Genomic DNA, 13,834 nt, shown 5'->3' with positions numbered 1-13,834 from the left:
AAAAACCCTGATGTCATCTCTGATTCTTTGCCTTCTCTCATATTCCACATTATAGCCTGAACTATGTTCCCCCCAAAATCCATATGTTACAGTCCTGGTCCCCAGGACCTCACAATGTGACCACATTTGGCGATAGCTGATTAAGTTAAAGTGAGGTCATTAGTGGGCCTGAATCCAATATGACCGGTGTGTGTATTGTAAGCGGAAATTCAGATACAGACATGTAAACAGAGAAGACGATGTGAAGCAGCAGAAAAAAGGACGTCCACAAGCCAAGAAAGGATGCCTGGAGGAGACCCTTCCCTCTCAGTTCCAAAGGAACCAGTTTCACTGACATCTTATTCTTGGACATCCAGCCACTAGAACTATGAGAAAATAAACTCCTATTTAAGGCACGGACTTGTGGTACTTTGTGACAGCAGCCCTGGCAAACGAATACTCTACATCCACTCTATCAAAATCTGCTGGTTCCGCCATTACCACACACGCATATCTAATCATTCTCCTGCCATCGCCCTGGGCCCAGCATTGCGTGCTAAGTCGCATTAGTCATGTCCAACTCTGTGCAACCCCATGGACAGTAGCCCGCCAGGCTCTTCTGTCTATGGGATTCTCCAGGCAAGAATACTGGAGTGGGCTGCCATGCCCTCCTCCAGGGGATCTTCCCAGCCCAGGGATGGGACCCATGTCTCCTCTGTCTCCTGCACTGGCAGGTGGGTTCCTTACCACTAGTGCCACCTGAGCATTACCATCTCTCAATGGGTTATTGCAACAGGCACCAAATTGGTTTTCCTGCTTCTGCCACCGTGTTTCTATAGCCTATCCTTGATGCAAACCAGCTGCTGCTAAGTCGCTTCAGTCATGTCCAATTCTTTGCAACCCCATGGACTGTAGCCCACTAGGCTCTTCTGTCCATGGGGATACTCCAGGCAAGAATACTGGAGTGGGTTGTCATGCCCTTCCCCAGGGGATCTTCCCGACCTAGAGAGAGAACCAGAGTCTCTTATGTCTCCTGCACTGGCAAACAGGTTCTTTACCACTAATACCACAGCGATCCCATTAAAGTGTAAATCAACGACTTCCCTGGTGGCCCAGCGGTTGAGAATCCACCTGCCAATGCAGGGGATATGGGTTCGACCCCTGGCCAGAAAAGGTCCCCCGTGCTAAGCCTGTGTGCTGCAAGTAGGGCTTGGGCACTACCGAGCCCAGGCACTGCAACTACGAACACTAAAACCCCTGCACCTAGATCTCGTGCTCTGCAGCAAGACAGGCCACCACGGTAAGAAGCTCACACACCAACGAGAGAGCAGCACCCACTCATGGCAAGGAGAGAAAGCCCACACAGCAGTGAAGACCCAGCACTGCCAAAAATAACAAATAAATAAAATTCTCAATAAAAAAGAAGTCAGTCAAACCACGCAACTCCTCTGCCTCTCACTGAGTACAAGTACAATGACCTGGAGGCCCTACACCACTTGGAGCTGCCTGCCTCAAGGCTGTGATGCTCTAACTCAGGTCCAGCCTCTCTGAGGCCGCCCCGTCCCAGAAACGTGCCAGCCCTGCTCCCACCTCGGGGTCTCTGTACTTACTACTCCTTCATTCAGGAACAGTCTTCCCCAAATACCTGCAGGGCTTGTTCTCAGATCTCCTCTAAGTCTTTTCTTGAAGGTCATTTTCTCACAAGAGCCTTTCCTATCTACCCCACTAGAATTGCACTCCAGAACTTGATCTTCTTCTTCCCAGACACATTTTCCTCCGTTGCAGTCAGCATTTTCTAATATGCTATCCAATGCTTATTTACTGATTTTCTTCTCTGAGCGTTAGAATGATCCATGGGCAGGCCGTGTTTTGTTTTGTTTGCCAATTTTCCTGTCTTCCCAGTGTCCAGGACACTGCCAGGTGCTTTGTTAAGCTTAGAGGCAGACCGGTCCAGTTCCCCCCTGGACCCACACCCTGTAACAGATCAGGTTACTTGGTGATGCCCTTCCACCATGGCTGAGGTGACCTGCTCAGTCTTGCTTCCTGCCACTGAGATCAATAATGTCACCTGCTTTGGTCAATGGGCAGTTAGGAGACACAATGATGAGAGCAGAGGCTATGAATGGGCTTGCTCACTGGAGCTCACTTCTTACGCTCCCACATGGCAGGAGAAGGATGTACATGGAGTGACTCCTTGGTCCCAGGACAAAGGTGAATGTCCCATGAAGCAGAGTTAAGTGACCCCACTTACATCAGAGAAGGCCGGCCAGGATCAGCCGAGGACCCACTGATGCTCTGAAGCTGGAGCAAGACCTGGCCAGATGAGCTGACTCTCTGCCTCCTAACTTAAGTACTTTATTTCCTTTTTCTGCTGCAAAAAGACAATGTATTTCATTTTATTTTTTCCTATCAAAAATAAAACATTTTCTTAAGCAGCATCATAGATTCTGAAGACAATTGTGCAGCATGTTCCTGTGGTGATAGAAGATGAATGCTTTCTGCATATGTCACCCTGAATTTGGTTCTTTGTGAAATATTGAACAATTTTTTCCCTCTGCTTTTGAGGGTTTTTTTTTCTTCTTTATTTTTTAATTGGAGTATAATTGCTTCACAATGCTGTGTTAGTTTCTGCTGTACAACAACGTGAATCAGCTATAACAAGTGACTGCTCCTGTAAGCAGTCGAATATTGAGTTGGTTTGTATATAACTATTATGCCAATGTTCAAGTGAATCAGTGCGCAGTAAATATTTGATGAGAAAAAAATTAATGTGTTACAGTGATCACTATAAGTCCAAGGTGGTTTATAGGCACACCTGTGCTATGAAAGTGGACAGTGTTAAGCTACATTCATGGTACTACTCCTTTGTTCCAAATACAGGAGAGCTAAGAACAACTGCAGAAAGCTATCTTGAAAGAGTTTTGCTACTGACTGGCCTCCACACAAAACACTAGGCCTATTTTTATCCAAGTTTATTTTGAATTTCATGTGAAGCTCACTGAACCAGGACACCTGGCAGCAACACAACACCTTTCCAAACTTGTATTAATATTATTGTTGTTGTTGTTTTAGTTTTCTTTCTTTTTTTTTTTTTTTGCCCAGCTGCGTCCGACTCTTTGCAACCTCATGGACTGTAGCCCTCCAGGCTCCTCTGTCCATAGCATTCTCCAGGCAAGAATCCTAGAGTGGATTGCCATTTTCTACTCCAGGGGATCTTCCCGACCCAGGGATCAAATCCACATCTCCTGCACTGGCAGGTAGCTTGTTTACCACTGTGCCACCTGGGAAGCCCAACTAGAGATTCACAAAAAGAATAAACATTAAAGACAGTGACAGCTGATTTAGGCAGCGTAGGATTTATAGCCTTTATTTGCTCTATCCCCATACTTTTCATTTCTACGCCAAGCTACACATACGTGGCTTTTTTACTATCATCAGACAACTTTTGCCAAACATGAGAAACATCCTTACTGCATGACCCTTTCATTTCATTTTCAAAGGGTCAAATGGCTCAAGAACCCTCTGGAAGGACCATTAGAAATCTACAGTAAAAGGATTTCAGAGAGAAGAACAGGATACCCAACACACCTAAAACAGTTGCTTGTTTTTTATGCCATTTTTGTAACGTCCACCATTATGTAGAGACCAGAAATGAGATCTGAGAACTCATTTCAAGAATGACCTGTGTCAGCATCAAATCCCTTCACACAAACTTCTCTACTCTACCTGCAGTGCAGTGTGCTTGACAATCCAGAAAATTATTTGTATTTACCTGGAAAACTTCATGCATGCAAATATGTAAGGCTTCATAAATTTCTTCAGTGAAGTATGTACACTGCAGAGAAAGTGTCACGTATGTCGCAATATTACCTTCCAGACATGAATCAAGGTTGGCTCCACCATGTTTTGTATTTATCATCCAATTAGCCCAGAGCTTACAGATGTCTGCCCAGAACAGACTCATATATAGAGATGAAGTGTTTTTGCCTAGAAGGCAGGATGAAGCTAGACTTTCTCTAGTCCTTCACCTTCTGGACCAAATCACATGATCACAGGGCTCACCTCTTCCATCACCTACCACTGCCCCAGGGCCAACCAACCTCATTCCTGCACCATATTTATGTTTCCTTCTGTTTGGACGTCAGGGGAGTGGGATAAATCAGTCTCCCCTTGGGAAAAGGACAAACTGCTCTGGATTACCGTGCTCACTTACCACTTCAGAAAAGGATTGATACGATGCGAGAGAAATAAAAGTGGTCGGGTTGAAAGGGATGCTGAAGATGGATAAAGGCATGGGGCTTCCCTGGTAGCTCAGAAAGTACAGAATCCATCTGCAATGCAGGAGACCTGGGTTCAACCCCCAAGTCAGGAAGATCCCTCAGAGAAAGAAATGGCTCCCCACTCCAGTGTTCCTGCCTGGAGAATTTCATGGACAGTGGAGCCTGGCGGGCTACAGTCAATGAGGTTGCAAAGAGTCGGACACGACTGAGTGACTCACTTTCATGCCAACAACAAAGAACAAGAGGCAGAAAAGCCTATATCATGGGCTTGGCATAGACATCCAGAGACCTAAAGCAAGATGATGTAGGGAGTTACAACAGGGTTCTCTGCTCTGCCTCCTGCCTCCAAAACAGTGAATACCACCAAGACAATTGGCCTTTTGTTTCATGTTTTTACAGCAGAGATTTTAATTCACTTTATTTTATTACTAAGTGCTCCCATCTCGCTAATCAAGTACTCTGTTCATACAAACAAAATATTCTTCCTTTAGTTATGAAGGAAGGCTATGTCCAGGGGCCTCTGTACATTAGCAAACAACGTGGTCAGGCTCGAGAAGGTTGTGCCAGCGCTTGTAGTCTCCATAGCTCATTACTTACTGATGTCACGCACACACACCCCGTTTGCTGTGTGACTGTTTAGTTGCCTTTACTATATTGCAAAATTCAAAGGCCCAAGTCTATGGCTTCTATTGCTCTTGTAGTCCACTGTCAAGTCAGAATATGTGAGCAAACAGTAAGCACTCAAAAATGTACTTATGTTAAATTATGTACATTGGTAGGTTGGTGAACTTCATGTAAATCTGCAAGGAGCGGGAAATCTGCTTGCAAGTTAGGAAAGAAAAGACAAGAGGTTGAACGGGGATCCACCAAATATATCTTGGGACCTGTCTGCCTCTCTTCAAGGACCAGCTGAAACACCCTGCTTCAAAAGTCTTTCCCAGACAGTGATGTGCCAGCAAATTTAACACATGTATGATTTGTAGCATTTGTCAGTTCCTTAGTTCACTCCCCCCATAGCTGAGTCAAGACACCAATGTGGATGGCATTGACTTAGATACACACAGTCAGCTCCCACCAGCCCATGGGAGCGGCTTCTGTACCACAGGGGTCCTAACCCTGCTATTAGAATTAAGCCTTATTTCTTGATCCCGTGAGTCTGTTTTTCAGTATATGTTAAAGTGTGCACCTAATTGTGCCTGGTAGTGTACCACTTGCATTTCAGCAATAAGGTCCTTGAGAAAGGTTCTGAATCTTTAATATCACACATGTATACACACTGTGTGGATCACAATAAACTGTGGAAAATTCTGAAAGAGATGGGAATACCAGACCACCTGACCTGCCTCTTGAGAAACCTGTATGCAGGTCAGGAAGCAACAGTTAGAACTGGACGTGGAACAACAGACTGGTTCCAAATAGGAAAAGGAGTACATTAAGGCTGTATATTGTCACCCTGCTTATTTAACTTCTATGCAGAGTACATGATGAGAAACGCTGGACTGGGAGAAGCACAAGCTGGAATCAAGATTGCCGGGAGAAATATCAAAAACCTCAGATATGCAGATGACACCACCCTTATGGCAGAAAGTAAAGAGGAACTAAAAAGCCTCTTGATGAAAGTGAAAGAGGAGAGTGAAAAAGTTGGCTTAAAGCTCAACATTCAGAAAACTAAGATCTGGTCCCATCACTTCATGGGAAAGAGATGGGGAAACAGTGTAAACTGTGTCAGATTTATTTTTTGGGGCTCCAAAATCACTGCAGATGGTGACTGCAGCTATGAAATTAAAAGACGCTTACTCCTTGGAAGGAAAGTTATGACCAACCTAGAGAGCATATTCAAAAGCAGAGACATTACTTTGGCAACAAAGGTCCGTCTAGTCAAGGCTATGGTTTTTCCTGTGGTCATGTATGGATGTGAGAGTTGGACTGTGAAGAAAGCTGAGCACCAAAGAATTGATGCTTTTGAACTGTGGTGTTGGAGAAGACTCTTGAGAGTCCCTTGGACTGCAAGGAGATCCAACCAGTCCATTCTGAAGGAGATCAGCCCTGGGTGTTCTTTGGAAGGAATGATGCTAAAGCTGAAACTCCAGTACTTTGGCCACCTCATGCAAAGAGTTGACTCATTGGAAAAGACTCTGATGCTGGGAGGGACTGGGGGCAGGAGGAGAAGGGGACGACAGAGGATGAGATGGCTGGATGGCATCACCGACTCAATGGACGTGAGTCTGGGTGAACTCCGGGAGTTGGTGATGGACAGGGAGGCCTGGCGTGCTGCGATTCATGGGGTCGCAAAGAGTCAGACATGACTGAGTGACTGAACTGAAGTGAACTGATACACACATATATGTGTGTGTATGTATATATGTACATATAAATTATATATTAGCTTAGACAGTAAAGAGTCTGCCTGCAATGCAGGAGATCCAGGTTTGATACCTAGGTTGGGAAGATCCCCTGGAGAAGGAAAGGGCAACCCACTCCAGTATTCTTGCCTGGAAAATCCATGGACAGAGCAGCCTGACAGGCTACAGTCATGGGGTCTCAAGAGTCAGACACAACTTAGCGACTAAACCAGCACATAAATTATATATACATAGAGAGAGATACACATTTATATGTGTGTGTGCATGGTCAGTCATGTCCAACTCTTTGTGATCCCATGGACTATAGCCCACCAGGCTTCTTTGTCCATGGAATTCTTCAGGCAAGAATACTGGAGTGGGTTGCCATTTCTTCCTCCAGGGGATCTTCTCAAACCAGGGATCAAACCCATTGGCACGCAGATTCTTTACTCCTGTGCCACCTGGGAAGCCCACACATCTATGTAAATGCACATAATTTTTCAGAGAAGTGTAACTTTAAAAATACTTGCTATTTTTGCAAGTCTATCTATCTCCTCAGGTGCTCTGGAGCTCTGCATTTGACAAATGTGTGGGAGAACAGACAGTAATGGAACCCCCAGTTTTAAACCAAACAGACTGCATTCCTCGGCCTCCCCCACAGTGAGAAATGCCCATATAATTAGTCCTGGTCATGCAAGGCCAGGCCATGTGATTCAACTGGAAGAAGTGAGTGAGGCCTCTGATAACTTTGATTAGGAGGAAGCTAGGACATATTCTTTCTTCCTGGAATGTGCACGTAATAGCTAGTGCCGCAGCAGCCGTTTCTGGTCTGAAAGGCAACCTTGGAAATGGAGGTTCCTGGTGGAGAAAGGGTCTTGGGACCATGAGGAGTCAGTGGAGCATAATTCACCTGTTAACCGTACACTGCCTACCTGATACTTACATAAGAGAGAAATAAGCTGCTACCTTGTTAAAGCTACTATGAGAGCCAAACTTTATCTTAAAGGACAGACTATGGCACAATAGGAAAGCTCTGAAAGTTTGAAAAATAACACAAGTCAGTATGTCCTGCTCCCAGACTGATCCAGAGCCACTTAAAGCCTTCTTACTTGTCTCTCCAAAAGTTGTGACCCCAATGACCACAAACATCTTCGATCCCGGTCTTCACGTGATCAAAAAACTAAAACAGAAAAAGCCAGCTGGTTGATTAATTTTTACCCGAAATCAGTCCTTTCTGTTTCTATTTACAGAAATTATTAATTCCTACTTATAGAAATGATAGTGATTATTTCTGTGTGTAGACATTATAACTATAGAAATTTACAGAATTCTAATAGAAATACTACTACTATTTCTATCATGCCTAAACTTCAAAGATGCTGATACTTTTTGGTTTTGGTTTGCTTGAGTTTTAACTGAAAACAAATAAGACAATTCATCTTCAAACCAATTCATGAGATGTTTGTCATATCGATAATTAGAATTCATAACACAATAGTTTGTACTTTTGGAAACTATGAAATATGGTCACAATTTTCCAGTAGAAACATTTCAGGCTGAAGTAAGGGCTAAAAGGGGATTCCTTGGCCCTGTATTCCTGCAGGTGTGTAGCCTCCATGGGGGGCTATGTTCATTCTACCCTCAATTCAGCTCTTCCTCAGCCCACCCCCCACACCCCATCACCCTCTGCCAGTTACCTCTTCTTCAGGAAATGAGACCATGGTGTCAAGCTGTCTGACTTAATCCCATAATTTTCCCTGTGACCACTTAAGTTGATCTGCTACATTAACACCTACCCGACAATGGATTTCCTCACTGACAGCTTGCTGCTTCTTATTGGACCTCTTAACATCAAGGAACTCCACCAGTGGTCGGATAGTTATTCCCTGCACAAAAGAAGGGGGGAGGAAAACCATATAAAATTCAAGAATAACTTGTAACCTCCTAATACTTGATAACCAACAAAAGATACCCTGCCCCCAAGACTTAACGGAGCATAAGTAACATTTTGTTCATTTTTCCTTCCTCTTTAAAAACTGGCATATTTTCAGAGAGCCATGTCCCAAAAGCTGCTATTACAAAAAAATGTGGACAGGATGCAAGAAATTGAAAATGTGATGCTCTGGAATTCTAAGAAAAGGAAAATCCTAAGAAATAATAAAGGCTCATCCAGTTCAGAGGAATCGTCTACTTGTCTTATTCACAGAAACCATTTCAATGATTCATTCATTAACCTGTTAAACAATCTGAATTGAGCTTTTACGGTGTCCATGTCAGAGGCTTGGGAATCGGGGACTCAGAGATGGACAGTTAGGAAACTCAGCTTGAGGACGTCGTCTTGTGAGGAGAAGGATACACACAAAACAGTTAACAAAGTAGAAGCAGGAAGAGAGGGATACACAGGGAGCAGGTCAAGGGGGGCTCTGTGGAAAGGTAACCCTGGAGCTGAGCCTTACAAGATCTTGTGCTGCTGTGCTGACTTGTGTCCGAATCTGTGACCCCATGGACCATGGCCCGCCAGGCTCCTCTGCCCATGGAGATTCTCCAGGCAAGAATACTGGAGTGGGTTGCCATTTCCTCCTCCCGGGGATATTCCTGACCCAGGAATCAAACCTGTGTCTCCTGCATTGGCTGGTAGATTCTTTACCACTGAGCCACCTAGGAAGCCCATTCTATACATAATACTGTACTAAATATATATATATATATATATATAAAATTATAATTATATACTCTCCCTGCATATGCATGAAATACATAATCCTACTTATGAAATGCACAAAACCTTTACAAAGAGAACTATAAATGTAATTAAAGGATACTGAAAATATTTGACTTTTAAAAAGACACAATTCCTAGATAGCACTATATAATACCATGATGATGACAATTTTATCTCAATGTATATGCAATACAACTCCATTCACATGTTCCAAATGATTTTAAACAGAACTTGAATATTTAGAAGTCAAGAAAATGTTCAAAATTAACCTGGAGGAGTAAATATAACCAGAAAAATTTAGACAAAATAGAATGGTGGTGAACTTATAGCTACCAAAATAGCGAATATGTTTAAAATTATGTGATATGGATACTAAAATAGGCCAGGGTAAGGATGGGGTGAGAATGTGGGGTCAAGGAGGATCCCCAAGTTACTCGCCTGGTTGGCAGATGGCTGCTACCACTGGGCATGAAGAATTCACAGGGTCACTGGACTTGGGGAAGGGGGGAATATGTTAAGGGATGCTCCCTGACACGAATTTGATTGCTATTTCATCTCTCTGCACATCTTTAAGTCTTTCCTTGGTGGCTCTGACAGTAAACAATCTGCCTGCAATGCTGGAGACCCAGGTTTGATCCCTGGGTCAGGAAGATCCCCTGGAGAAGGGAATGGTTACCCACTCCAGTATTATTGCCTAGGAAATCCCATGGATGGAGGAGCCTGGCGGGCTACAGATCACAGGGTTGCCCAGAGTGGGACACGACTTTGCGACTAACGCTTTCACTTAATAATATAAACTGTGAGACACAGATATCTTAAAGGAGGTCATTAATTTTGTTCCATCAATCCAGCTTCAAGCATTTTTCAGCTTTAATTTTCTAAAGCATGAATGATTTTAAGCAAACCTGGAATAAGACACACCTTGTGTTCTACCTGTATTTCCGTCTGCCACTTTGAAATAACATAGGTGGTAACAACCATTTTTCAATCAACACATTATCTGCCATTTTTAATTTATGTGATTGAAAATAGGTATCAGCACGTGGTTTGCAGTGATGGGTGATTTCATGAGTTTCAGATTCCATGAAGCCTCAAGGTTAATAATAGCTCTAGGGGAAAAAAATCAACAAAGTCCATGCTATTTATAAAACGATGTAGTGTGTTCTCAGTATACAAAGTGCTGTTTCATATGCTTTTACCTACCAGTATCCATTCAGTTAATAATAAGGCAGTGTCTTGTATTTATAACAATAAAGTATTGATGAGATGCAATGGAACATTAACACTGTCTTTTTTCTCACTCCCTAACTTTATTTTTTATTTTATTTTGGAGTATAGCTGATTGTTGTTGTTGTTCAGTTGCTAAGTCGTGTCCATCTCATTTGGATTCCGTGGACTGCAGCACACCAAGCCTAGAGTGCTTCCCTGTCATTCAGTTCAATTCAGTTCAGTTCAGTCACTCAGTTGTGACTCTTTGCAACCCCATGAATTGCAGCATGCCAGGCCTCCCTGTCCTTCACTATCTTCCAAAGTTTGCTCAAACTCATGTCCATTGAGTCAGTGATGCCATCCAATCATCTCATCCTCTGTGGGCCCCTTCTCCTCTTGCCCTCAATCTTTCCCAGCATCAAGGTCTTTTCCAATGAGTTGGTTCTTCACATCAGGTGGCCAAAGTATTAGAGCTTCACGCTTCAGCATCAGCCCTTCCAATGAATATTCAAGGTTGATTTCCTTTAGGATGGGCTGAATTGATCTTGCAGTTCAAAGTGAAAGTGAAAGTCACTTAGTCGTGTCTGACTCTTTGCGACCCCATGGACTGTCGTTGATGGAATTCTCCAGGCCAGAATACTGGAATGGGTAGTCTTTTCCTTCTCCAGGGGATCTTCCCAACCCAGGGATCCAACCCAGGTCTGACGGGCTACAGGAGCCTGGCAGGCTACAGTCCATAAGGTCACAAAGAATCGGACACAACTGAATCAATTTAGCGTGCACTTAGCACACATATTCTAGTTTTATATACAGTCTCTCTATTTTTCATTAGTCTTCTGTAGGTGTTTATGTTTTCTTTTTTAATTACCAAATGGGATGAATCTGTGTATGTTCATTTTATGTCTAGCCATGTGGGTTAAAAAATAAAGAAATCCCTTCGTTTTCCAACAAACCACTGAAAGACATATTTACAAAGCATAAGTTAAATTTTCATACTTCCACGCAGCTTTGTTACAATAAACACAACACCCTGGAGCCAGGCCTGGCAGAGAGGAATGGTTACGCAGTGGCCCCAGGGAACATATCAGCTCAGTGAGGTTTATTTTTCCCCTGGGCTTCCCAGACGGCTCTAGTGGTAAGGAAACCGCCTGCCAAAGCAGGAGACAAAGGAGACAGGATTTTGATCCCTGGGTGGGGAGACCCCCGGAGGAGGAAATAGCAGCCCACTCCAGTATTCTTGCCTGGAGAATCCCATGGACAGAGGAGGCTGGCGGGCTACAGTCCATGGGGTCACAAAGAGTCGGACACGACTGAAGTGACTTAGCATGCATGCACGGCCATCTCTGCTTTCTGCCCACCCTCAAACTCTCACTCTTCTCCTCCCAGCAAAGTGGGAAAGAAAAAGGAACTGCTGTCTGATTAAATAAGGTACATTCTTTGGGTTTGTTCTTTGGGAAGAATTTTCTTTTGTTTTCTTTGGAATTAAATTTTATATAAAAAAGGGGGGGGTGCTGTGGTGGGGGTGAGTGGGTATGGCTTTATATTTCTTTGCTGATTTAGCAGAAAACGTCCAGAACAACTTGAAGAAACTGTTTTCATTCATTAAAAAATATTACTATTATGCTATCCTGTATAAGGCTTTCTCACATTCCAAGTTTGATCAGAGAGATTCATAAATACAGTTGTACATACAGTATTTATTTTAGAATAATAAATAAATCCTACTTACCCCATTTTAGGATGAGGTAAGTAGGGTGACAATCATAAAAGTGTTCAAGGAGGAGCCTGTGAACTTGCAAATCCAGGTACCTCACAGTTCCAGACAATGACTTGACAGCTGGTTATGAAACCAGTCTACTATGGAGGCAAAATGAGGCTCCATTCTTGCAATTCCTGTCAACCATGCTCCTTGATGGACTTCCAGTTAATAACTGAACGAATTTGCAGAATTGTGACCATCTGCTCTATAATTATAAGGACTAACTGAATAATAATTATTGGGCTCTAAAATACATTGAAAGGAGTTGAGTTTTCCTTTTTTTTTTAATATCATTTTACTTAATGTTATGATGAAGACAGAGAAAATCCCCAGGTTGAACACTGGCATCAGATACTGTGTTTACATACATATTTCCTCCGTATTGCTTGGGAAGGAGGCTCCATGATTCAGATCTTACAGCAAAGCAAACAGGCTCATGGAGGCTGTTAGACCACGGAGCCAGAACAGCTTTACTCCAAAACCTGCACTTTCCACTACTGGGCTCCAGCTCTTCTCAATCTGGATGATCATTTGAAAACCAGAGAGACAGGTTATATTGTCTATGTCATTACCAATCTCATTTAAATGAAACGGAGTGTATACATACGACCAGAACTGTTTACTCATTCAATGTTCTGGGTCAGATGGTAAAGAGTCTGCTTGCAATTTGGGTTCAATCCCTGGGTCAGGAAGATCCTCTGGAGAAGGGAAAGGCAACCCACTCCAGTATTCTTGCCTGGAGAATTGCACGGACAGAGGAGCCTGGCAGTCCATGAAGTCTCAAAGAGTCAGACACGGCTGATCACAGCAGAGCACAGTTGATTTACAATGTTGTGCTATTTTTGGGTATACAGCAAAGTGTTCCCATTATACATTTACATGTATCTATTCTTTTTCAGATTCTTTTCCCATATAGGTTATTACAGAGTACTGAGTTCTCGTGTTGAGAAGTTCCTTATTGATTATCTTATTTTATATACATAGTAGTGTTTATATGTTAATTCTAAACTCCAAATTTATCACTCCCACAATGAACTTATTTACAGACACACTGCTCTTTTTTAACTTGACACATTAAAAACTTTCTGTTTTTACATGAAAACCATGTACATGGTGTTCATTCAAAGTGGATGCTCAGTCTTCTAACATGGGGAATCAAAGCCTTACTTGTATCTTTTGGTTGAGCTCCAATTCCAAAAAATCCAAAATACCAAGAGTGTAGTAATAATACCTTATATTAACCACCTATGCACACACATTCAAAGAGTCAATAGTATAAATTTATTGTAACATTCTCCTTTTTCCTATTGATGTCTGTTCTGATTGTAGAAGGGCAATTCTCCATCTGTCCGACCTATTCAGTAGTATCTAAAATCTGAGCTTACATTTTGTATGTCCTCTCTCGGGTTACATCTTTTTATTCAGCCTTTTTTATTTCATTTTACAAAGCCTCACCCATGGTGTTGGGGCAAGGGGCTGTTAGTACACTGTGGCTACTTGTGTAGATAATAAGAGCCGATGGATTCATCTCCAAACGCCCCGG

General features: G+C 42.9%; 1 protein-coding gene across 2 annotated transcripts in view; it reads right to left on the bottom strand.

Annotated features, from left to right (window-relative positions):
* The window catches only part of SLC9A2 (solute carrier family 9 member A2), a 90,202-nt gene that overhangs the window by 14,840 nt on the left and 61,528 nt on the right, over positions 1-13,834 (bottom strand). For both annotated transcript variants that reach the window (XM_055539528.1, XM_055539529.1), the window contains exons 6-7: positions 8,398-8,487; positions 7,711-7,781 (exon numbers count right to left, since the gene is read on the bottom strand). In XM_055539528.1, coding sequence (XP_055395503.1) covers positions 7,711-7,781; positions 8,398-8,487 — 161 coding nt within the window. The remainder of the gene's footprint in view (positions 1-7,710; positions 7,782-8,397; positions 8,488-13,834) is intronic.

Source organism: Bubalus kerabau, chromosome 11 (assembly GCF_029407905.1).
Source record: "Bubalus kerabau isolate K-KA32 ecotype Philippines breed swamp buffalo chromosome 11, PCC_UOA_SB_1v2, whole genome shotgun sequence".
Classification (NCBI taxonomy): domain Eukaryota; kingdom Metazoa; phylum Chordata; class Mammalia; order Artiodactyla; family Bovidae; genus Bubalus; species Bubalus kerabau.
Note: the sequence above shows the minus strand (reverse complement) of the source record. Positions and strands in the feature narration are given on the sequence as shown.